Source organism: Ixodes scapularis, unplaced genomic scaffold (assembly GCF_016920785.2).
Source record: "Ixodes scapularis isolate PalLabHiFi unplaced genomic scaffold, ASM1692078v2 PGA_scaffold1__304_contigs__length_218370807, whole genome shotgun sequence".
In the NCBI taxonomy this organism is placed as follows: Eukaryota; Metazoa; Arthropoda; class Arachnida; order Ixodida; family Ixodidae; genus Ixodes; species Ixodes scapularis.
In genome coordinates this window covers 53812311-53823171 of record NW_024609846.1, presented here as the reverse complement: position 1 = coordinate 53823171, position 10861 = coordinate 53812311, and the positions used below count along the sequence as shown (strand labels likewise).

General features: G+C 43.8%; 1 protein-coding gene across 1 annotated transcript; it reads right to left on the bottom strand.

The window, feature by feature from the left end:
* Positions 1–305: 305 nt before the first annotated feature.
* LOC8032800 lies at positions 306–6162 on the bottom strand. Its single transcript, XM_002400692.4, has 4 exons — positions 5997–6162; positions 3860–3933; positions 2933–3010; positions 306–662 (listed from the first exon to the last, which is right to left on the bottom strand). Exons 1-4 carry the CDS (start codon positions 6055–6057, stop codon positions 507–509), a joined length of 369 nt encoding a protein of 122 aa, XP_002400736.3. The 5' UTR covers positions 6058–6162; the 3' UTR covers positions 306–506.
* Between the last annotated feature and the right edge of the window lie 4699 nt (positions 6163–10861).

Sequence of the window (10861 nt, the reverse complement as noted above, 5' to 3'; positions counted from 1 at the left end):
AATTACGCGCAGAAATTTAGAAGTACCGTGCCGGTAAACCAGACATGTTACCTTATTTAATTTAGGCTTTAGGGATGTCGTTTTGATTTATTGCTGAAATAGTTATATTGTTAATTGCGCCAGGAGTAAAGCAAGTTTTAAAATTTATTTTGCAATTGTTCTGGCGTTTTTTGTCAATTCTTATCGAAAAATTATTCAAATAAAACGGATCAGACACCGTCCAAGTAGTGATTAAATGGACTGTAGCAAAACCACCAGTGACTGCGGGTGAGACAACACTGAAAATAAATCGAGAAAGGAAGAGATTATATAGCATAAAATGTTTTATTCCACAAAATTCTGAATTGGCTGCCTTTAGGTTTTAGATAATTGGCTGTTAGGAATATCATTGAAAGTATTTTATTTCCAAAGCGCGTTCATCCATGTTTGTTTCGCTTTGCGCAGTCGTCATTCCAGGCGCGCGTCTATGGCTGGAATCCGACAGGGGAAATTCGATGTTTCAGGCCCTAAACACCGGTCGAAGGCACGCTTGGCTCCGAAGTCTCCCATCTTGCCCCTGGCGTAGTCCAGGCTGACTCTGTTCCAGGCTGCTCTGTTCTCCATTTTTTCTCATCGGTGACGCATCTTCCGTTTACGCAGCGGCCTTCGGCGCCTTTCCGTTTCTGCGTCAAGGTCGTAGTTCCGACATTCAAAGCATCGCTCAAGATGAACATTTAACATGAGTTCACAGCTGTTTGGCCCTGTCGCTCAGCTGCGCGGGCATGAGAACTCGATGTAACGGGAGTTCTACGTTTATTTGTATTGCTGAGAATGACTAATGGGCCTTAAGTTGAACACGCACATTCATTTTAAGAAAACACTAGGGCATAGAATGAAAAAAACTAAGTGTTGACATATAAGCCCTCATACTGAAGGGAACCATGAATTAAAAAAATGCGGGCTGAAATGATAAGAATGTCGGTTCCCTTTGTATTTAGGCTTTTTTTTTTTTTATTCGTTTCGTGAAGACGCATAACGCCACCACACGTGAATTATTCTTGACCTAATTGGCATCGGGAATATCAGTGATGATGATACTCGCTCGGAAAGTTCAGCGTCATAAGCGCTTTTTTTCGAAAAAATCGCAGTATTAAAAACAATATCCTAGGGAATTTTTTAATAGCCCCATGCCCAAGAATGGCGGCAGCCTCGCGCGTTGGTGTCTCCACGGCGGGCCATAGTGATTGATATCTCCTACAACTGGCATTGTACTTTTCACCGTATGGTGCTCGTGGGCTCCATATTGTGCTAACTTTCATCCACCGTCGAATTTATTCGCCGGACCGGTAGCACCACAGCCAGGGTACAAAGCGCGACAAGAAATAGATTTGACAGTCCCCTGCGAAATACAAGAAGGCAGTTTGGACCTTTATATGTCAATGCGCAGTACGGGGCGGAGAAATGTACCGAAAGTTGGGAACAAAATTTATCCTGGCTGCAATGTGGCATCCTTGGCGAACCAGTTCATGGTCACAAACGCAGCCCTTCGGTTACGATGGTTAGGCCCCTCGCTGCCATTCTACTCTGCATAGTCTATACGGAGAGAAACTGAGAGGTGAAGAGGGCGCTCGGAAACGTCGGCGCCCTGCTCCGATTGAAAGGATTGTATGTAAACGCCAAGGATAGCTGTCTTTGTCCCTATACAGGGTGTGCGGAGGTAAAGAGAAATCAAATAAGGGCTGAACTTCCCGTGGAAGTAATTTATTTCTGGTTAGCTATTTTCTTTTGTTTTGGAGAACCCTCAGTAAGTATCTGGTACTTTAAAAGTCTCAGCGCCGAGGACTAACAACGGTGCCTCCTGAAATGTACTTATACGGGATTAAAATACATTCCTGTTCCCTTGGTTGAAAAGAAAGAGCTCGTGTTCCACAAGGAAATCACAAATCTTGCGAAGGTACCATGGGCACATTTTCAGGACTGCCCAGAGGTAGTCCTGAAGGTGCGCCCACGTTACCTGTATACGTCTTAAATCCTACAAAATCCCTAAACGCGTTCAACTACTTCGTGTATGGCAAAGCATCGGCGGTGGACTACCTCCGCCAAGCGCCGAAGATCCGCGCCGTGCTTCCCCGCAGGCGTGGCCGAGCCGGGTCTTGGTTTGAGCGGACAATCTTCCAAAAGTTTTTATTAAGCCTCCTTCAGCGCAACGCGAGTTTTTAATGCACAATTTTTTAGTGTTTCGACTTGGTTGCTGTCGTATTCAAGGTTTCTTTCCGAGAGCACCCTACGCATTGCATTTATACGTGCCGTGATGGCCCAACGTTGTACGGAGATAGTAAGACGAGGCGCAAGCGGTCTGCAGTCTCGCATTTGTCGCGTTGCGCCATCTGTTGACAGCACATCGAAGTAGGCTAGCACTGCCTGCCAACCTGACGACGTCGGCGGCCTATTGTGACGCTTGAGGGGTTCGAAGATGGCTGGTTCCTTTTTTTTCCTACTACCTTGTTTATCACTCTTTTTTTTTATTATATGTATACTTTTTGTTATTTTTTATGAAGCGGTGGGACCGTCCAGTGAAAATTAAAATAGGCAGAAAATTAAAATAGGCAGTCAGATAAAGTGGGTCCTGGAAAATGCACCTTTCTTTGCGAAACCAGTTCGTGTCAACAAAAACATTGGTCTCTTTTTTCACCTTCAATGAAATTCAACTAGTGTCACCAGGCATTATCAATTCCCATGTAAGAAAAAAAAAAGAACGCCACTTATTTAAGATTTTTTTTTTTTTTGCGTTACAACGATAGGTTAAGAAAAATCACGAAGAATGCACGCTTCGCTGACAGACACTTAGAACACAAGGACCCTAACCGCAAACTGAGAGGGCGGCAATATTTTCCTTTCAACGCTTGGGGTAAACGAAAATATTGAAATAATATTCTTTTCGATATGCACTTACATTGCAAACTGTACCGTCGTCTTCATTAGCCCGGCGGAAAGGCCATCCTTTGCAGATGTACTTACAGCGTAGTCGATTCTGTGAAGCACACAAGGCAAATGCATATGTTCAAGTTGGCGACACATTCAAAGTACCTATTGGTTTAAGAGAAGCAATTCAAAACACAATAAACTTTACTCTTTCTTATTAATTTTTCCAGAAAACTCAATAGATTTAGAAGTGCATACCTCTATTGAGTTACAAGCAAAGTATAGGACAACATTTCAACCTAATTTTGGAGCACGAGGTCTCAATTTTCTACGAGATCTTCAGAAGCCCGATTCGGTGTGTAAAAGGTTTGTGTTCCTTTAGTAAACAGTCTGTCGAAAGTAGCGCTTGTATTGTGTCTCTTACTCTCTGTCCCTGTCTTGTGGGGCGCGCTCTTGTCAAAAGGATCGACGTACCAACTGGTCCGTCTACCACTATTGATACGCAAAACCCATATTGGCGAATATAACCTGGTAACTGAAGGAACTTTAGATTACTCACTACACAGAACACTTCTAAACATATAACCTTGGCGATCAACTGCGCACTCTAGTCATTAAGTAAATATTGTCAAAGTCAATTGACAAAAGGGATTTTATTGTAATAAATGTCTTCGCATTTTCAAGCCCTCTGCGCATTATTCTATCATGCGTTCGCAAACTGAGATTTCAGGAATTAACTTTTTTTTTTGTATTTGCAAATATATTTCATAAGATGGTCCCAAACAAAACATTGAATCGGTCAAAGAACATTTTTTACCATTATTATACAAGTAAGCCATATTCATCGTGTTGCCCTCCTTCACTTCTGGACAGTTAACCAGAAACGTAAATCAAGCATGGACCTACTGCATCTAAGTCGTAGGTCAACGGCTTAGGAAATATAACAAGGGGATCTTACCTCCCGCCGAGGGAAGGCCCTTTCGCATTTCTCTTTGCTCTCTTCTTCAGCAGGGGGTCGTCGACGTCCGTAAGCTGCAATCAATATAAATATGCTTGCATCACCGCAGATATTATAGAGTTTAATTCTACTTCTGCGGTAAAATAGTGACTGCATTCATAACAATCGTTTCACGTGCGAACAAAACAGGAGCGGGGCATGTGAGGTTTCAGTTCAGTCATGTTACCATATTGGTGTTATTTATCGGAATTAATATATATAGCCCAGATTTGCTGTTTTCTCCGATTTATGTTTCACAACTTTATCAGTGATGAATATTTCATATCCATCGTTCACTATTTGTTCTGTTATATTTTAGTATCGGAAAAATATGGTTTTCTTCTCAACCACATGACCTGAAATAATAAGATAAATTATGTCCAGCGCAAGGCAAATATATGGCGACTTTCGACTGCGCAAAAAGTGTCGTGGAAGTACAGCTCACGATTACGATGATACGATGAGAGAAATATAAGGTAAGTAATTACGCTCTGTGGATACCAGGGTTATGGCGGACTGGTTCGCGAGAAGAGGAAAAAAATATGCACGGCTTGCATTGACCTCACATAAGCTGCCATTGCTCCCTACCATGCTCCTGTGTTTGTACCTTCTGCAGCGTACATTTCGCGCACCATCAAATTTGCTTTTCTCGACAAACCTTGACGAGAAGAACAAATTCGATGGTGCCAAATATTTGCTCCAAAACGTACGGGCACAGGAGCATCGCACGGAGCGACTCCGGTTGCTACATTGTCTTTTGACGTCACGCGCAAGGCATGTATAGATTACATTTCGCGTGGTCCCTCTTTCTATTAGCTTTATAACATATAGGAAACATGCGAATAACATACGTTTTAGTACATACGCATCATATTTTTATTAGCGGCGAGATGTTTTAGTGGCGCCCTCCTACGGTTCCCCCTTGTGACGTCATTACCTTGCAAACAACACGTTCGACGGTGTTTGTAAATAGCATGGTGGAAGCTTGAAATCACTGCGCTCTCAAAGGAACACTGCCAACACCGTCAAAATAAAAGTCCTTTCATTCCCCTTATTTCCGTCGATGATAAATCCTTTTCTGACGTCATAGTCAGCGTTCGGCCAATCGCGGAAGGCCGACCAGACCGACGCTTTCGATCGCGCACGTCGCCAATAGCCATACAAGTGCGCACCCCCGAATCGTTTGCACTGATGGTTATTCTGTGCTATCAAGCGGTCACCTTTTCTTGTTTCAGTCTGACAGCTTTAAAAAAAGAAAAACAAAACGCGGGGAGTGGCTTATTTGTTGGCAGCCGTTGCTTCGGTATTCTTTCTGTGGCGTTGTTATCAGCTAGTGCCTCAATCCCATTGACTGCAGAACGGCATTTAGTTTCTCAGCAACGCCCGGCATTTCTCAAACTGTCAGGGACCATAGCGGGAACTTCTTTGAAATTTAGAGGTTTTCAGAAGCAGGGAATTTAGATGCGGTACGTATTCAGCGAGCGCGTGCAAAAAGGTATAAATAACACGAGATTGTATAGACCTTTGCATTTCTTATCACCCGGGCAAAAAGTGCTGAGTCACTGAGCTGTGGACGCACGCGCAGCGTCTGATATAAAGCACAGCAGAGTAACAGCGTGTGCTCAGAAGGAGTTTCACAGCCCAGCAGACAAAGATGGCAGCACGAAGGAAGGCAATTTTCGGAAAGATCTATACGTTTGAAACAAGGTCACTTTAAAAATACTCAATTAGCTTCTGAAAAAGGCTTTTAATAATATATCTAAACTAAAATAAAATAAAACGCGTTCGGGTTAGTTATCAAGTTAAGTAACCCGATTTTGCTTTACTGTCCACACAATAAATTATATTACCAGAATGTTATGTAATCTCCTCGTACTTCTTTTCAAATCTGTGACACTATCACGTGAAAGCGCGTCCGCATTAATCGTTCTAAAAAATATTTTTTTTCTCGCAATTGGTGTTTTAAAAGCGCATAAAAAACTTTTATTTAAATAAATAGCTTTCTTTAGTGAAGATGAATCAATCAATTCCTCCGCATCAACAGTGTGCCAGTTCCTCAACTAAGCAGCCGGTATTAAGGATATGCCCCAACACTTACCCGAATCGACAAGGACGAGACAGACGGCGACCAAGAGGAGGATTGAAAGTGCTGCTCTCATGTCTGCGATCTTGCAAGCTGACGTTTGATCCCTGCGGTACTCCTATTTATATAAACCTGATGTTAAGAAATCGCAGGTAATCAATCGCCAGATGTTTTTTTGCCATAAGTGCGTGATCTTCATATGCGCAGATAGGCATGCGTTTTATCAGCACACCCACGGCTACATCGACAATAACACATGAGATATATGCTTGCATGTACAGCGTTTTATTATCTTATACTTCTCTTTACGGAACAATCGAAATATTGATCAGACAATCACGAATAACGTCAGGTGCTTAATGATAAAACCCATGCTGCGTATGCGAGTGTTTATATTTTTTATAGAGAATCAAAATCGCAAGTTTTGCATTCACAGTGTTCGATATCTATACGACAAGCGAAAAAATACACACCAAGAATAACAGTTGTTACCGTGGCGCCTACATTTAGATTGTGGAAACATGAGACGCTTCAGTTAACGACTGACGGTCAACGTCCAAAGCCTGGGCCACACTCCTCATATACATCATACAAACCACAGTTTGCAAACACAAGTCACCGCAATATCCGTGGTTTGAATGCCTCAAGCCAAGGTTTCACCTTAAACTCGTTGAACTCATTGCGGCATTCAAAATACTGATCTCGCAGTGAATCGCGTTCGAATCTGTATGCAGACTGTCGTCTGACGGCCGGGGGTCAACGGCTTCTCATCTTCAGAATCATACACATGAACGTGTGCACTCGAGCTTATAGTAACAATACGCTTCATTAAAACATAAAGGGGCAATAGGTTAGAGAGGATTAGGCCCCCAGTTTTGAAACTTAATTCTTGATCCCGGTCGGAGTCCCTATAGTCGGTTGCTAGCTAAGAAAAAACCGGAAATGCCTCTCAGAGGAAAATGTAATCCTACGCCGAGAAACGCCAGCCAATCGTTTTCATGACGTCACGATTCCGTGGACCAATCGCGATCCTTTTGAAAAAAAAAAAAGAAAAGCCCAACATGGCTGCTGGCCTTAGCAACGCGACGCTAGTTTCTCGTGACAATTATTCTGCTTTTTTGCACCGTGTTTTACGTGCCCGAGGTTACGCCACGAAATCTTAATGGTATCGGCTTGCGTTTGCAGCAGTTTTTGCGCGACATCGTGAGAATCCAGCGACGCTATCGCCAACGAAAATTTCGAAGCGGGCGCGAGGCTTAGCACTGCTGAGAGGTATGTTAGACAGTATCTTGGACAGAAAATGAATTGGGAAGACGGTACATTGGACATGACTTTCTTTCTTTACTAAACAGCTATTTCTTTGACAAAAACGTATTCTAAATTATTTAAATGTCCTGAATGAATTAAATAAATATTGTAGTAGTTTAAGACACGTTTCCTGGAGGAAGAAAAAGCAACGTTGCTAGGGAACTACTTTCTCGACGGCGGACGCACTTCAGATGGGCGCAATGCGCTTGTGGGTGGAGCTAAAAGATTGTTCTTAGGTTGCATCCGACTATAGAAATGCTATCCAACCAAACTCGACTTCTTTACTTTCATTAAAAGACAGTCACATGTCGTCAAAAGAATGTTTTTGTTCCCTGCATCCTGTTGTCAATTAACTTCACCTTTTAGCCGTTCCAGAAATGAACGATTTCAGGTCCTATTTTTATTTATTTCAAGGATAAATGACTCAGGCTCGAAAAATGTCTCCAATAAGGTGTGTGAAGCATCGCGGGGAATGCTTGGTCCCTGATATTTCCAATAAGCAATTAGTTCTAGTTTCTGGGCGTTCCGGCAGCTTGATCCTATCGGGCGAATGAACTATCAATAAGGAAATAGGAAAAATCAGATAACCTCATGGTGGACTTTCCTTATGGCATCCGATTTCACCTTCACTATTATTTACTATAATGTTCAGTACAAGTATTCAAGCTTTTGACACTGGGGTGGAGTGTAGAGTGTAGAGCGTAGTGTGTAGCAGTAAATGGTGCACTCTAAAAGAAAACAGCGACGGCGCGTTTTCCTCCTTTCTAGTGACTCGCCCCCAAGCGGACACGAGAAGAAGAAAAAAACAAATTATTTTTCTTTTTTTTTTCTTTTTTTTTTTGGGGGGGGGGGGGGGGTAAACAAAAAAATAGCAAATACACTAGGCATCGCCGAAAGCTCATTCTCTGCCCAAAGGTATCGCTTGAAGTCACAACCAGATGCCAAAGTTTCAGCCCGATCCAATTCTTCATTCAAAAATTGTAAGTGATTTTTAAAAAGTTCAATGGAAAAATGGCGACCGACAGAGTTTCCGAATACGTGGGGCTCTAAGGCACCAGAAACCGTAAACGGGTGAAAATGGGCTCCATCTTCCCATAGAACTTTTTTAGAAAATCACTTATAACTTTTGAATAAATAATCGGACCATGCTGAAACTTTATCATCTGGAATTGTGACCTCTAGCGCTACCTTTGGGTGGAGAATGAGCGCTAGGCGATGCCTAGTTTATTTTTGCAGTAAGAATACCCTGTAAACGGTTTTTAGGACACCATGTATACCGGACAAGCACTACCTGTATACTCTTTGTCCTTGCCCTTTTGCGCTATTTTATATGTATAACTAAGATGAACTAATTAGCCCAACAACGTACCCTACTAAACAAGATGTGTTTCTCCTTCTCCAGGCAGACGGGAGATAATGTTCCTCCCTCCCATCTCATCTTCTTTCAGTTTCGTTTTTTGGGCACGTCGTGCACGTTTGTTAATAAACGCCATTGAGTTGATTGAGCTCCAGCGGCAACGACGGCGGACTGTAATTCAGTCTCCCAGTTGAAACACGCAGAGCATGCACCTCGCTTGCATTGACTCTTTTACCTCTAATTTTGAAAAAAAAAAAAAAAAACGTTAGAAACATCGACGTTTCCGAGCAGTGTCAGTAGTGCTAAGTACAGTGGGCTGAAATGGACGTCTCCGGAACTTTGCATCCAAGTCAGGCAGGTTTTCCGGTCGGGTCCCTGCGCATCTTCTGCGCTACGTTTGGGTCGGTTTCCTGTTAGCGAGTGCCATCAGACGATAAATGCATTTTTTTTTTTTTTTGCATTTCCGTGAGTACGAAACATCGTCACGTTGGTGTTGTGCGTTGTGAACGAAGTCTGAAATCGTCGCCGATGTCTCCATTTGTTTCTCGTACCAGTGGTGTAAAAGCGATACGAGATTATGTGTACAATCGGAGGTTGATTTAGCACTTTACGTTAAAGTGTTTAATAAGACCGTTTGTTGCGACTGTGGTACAATGCATTGACCTGCGGATAGTCATGTTGCAACGCTGGTCTGAAAAGTAGCTCCTTTCGTTGTTACCATTGTAACTGTCATCTACAATGTCCTGTTGTCCCCTCCCCGAGAGCGATTGCGCTCACGGGGAGGGAACCATGGCTGAACATGCTTGAAATATGGCGGAGTAGAAGCACGTATAGTCTTTTTTCAAAATTTTTGAGTCCACCGCGCGCGTGGCTGGAGCTAGCTGCGAGTCTTTTTTAGAGCGAGCGGGAACTTCGCTCTCGCGTCGCGCTCGCCTTGAGAAAAAATAGAGCGCGAAATAGCGAAAGCGAAGTACCCCATCGCTCCCAACAATCTCGCAGCCAGCGAGCGCCGATGATAAGAGCACCGCTGCAGGGAAGCGAGCCCGCTGTTGTAAGTTTGAACTCTGACTCGGAGCTCGGGAGGGCAAGAAACAGAAAAACCGACAACGAGATGGCGATAAATCTCACGTGGTACGGCGCAGCGTAAGAACGTAAACAGACAAGACGAAAAATAAGCACACACAAAGAGAAAACACCGATCACGACGAAAGCACGTGGATGCTCGGGCAACCTCGACTGGCACCTGACGGACTGAGCTTTGCCCGCGGCCTCACGTCATGTTTACACCAGCTCGGGCGAACTTGAGCAAGACGAGATGCCTGCCGCCGCCATCAACCATCTGGGGGTGCGAAAAGCGGACGGGAAAAGAAGCGGAATTTGAAACGTCGGTGAGAGGAGAGAGAAGGAAGACGCGAGCAACAGCCACAGCCCGGTGTGGGAACAAGAGAGATCGAAAACGAGCGCCCCGAAAGAAGCCACGCAAAAAGAACTCTTCTGTGTTTAACGAAGCTTAAGTTGTAGATTTAGAATAATAAACAGTTCGTACTGGGTTAAACCTTGCGATTGTCATTTACAACAAAACTTTCTTGTGCCGAAACCCGGGATTAAGCGCCAACGCAACCCCCGAACGAAGAAATGGCAACTCAGGCTACAATCGACCGACTGAGACGCAGAAGAGCAGTGGTCCGAACGTCAGCAACGAAACTCCTGAACGAAATCGATGTTCTGCTGGCCGCGGAAGACACGCATACGGGTGAGCTTCAAGAAAAGTTTGAACTTCTGGTGTCCAGAGAATCAACGTTAAAGGAACTGGACCGTGAGATGGAAGCAGTGGTGGACTGCGAATCGATAGAAGAGGAGATGACAGGCGCGGAAGTTTACCATGAAAGAATCAGCGTAACGAAGACGCGATTGCGAAACAAGCTGACAGAACGTGAACAAGCCGCTGCCAGGTTATCTTTGATGCAGAACACGGCCGTCAAAACTATCGCAAATCAAGGACGGATGACTACGACAGTGAAGCTCCCAAAACTTGAGATAACGAAATTCGAAGGGGACATACGAGCATGGCAAGGATTTTGGAGCCAATTTGACTGCACCATTCACCAGAACGAAACTCTCCCGGAAATCGACAAGTTCAAGTACCTCAAAAGCTACCTGACCGGAAAAGCTGCTGCGGCAATTGAGGGACTCGCCGTTACTGCCGAGAACTATA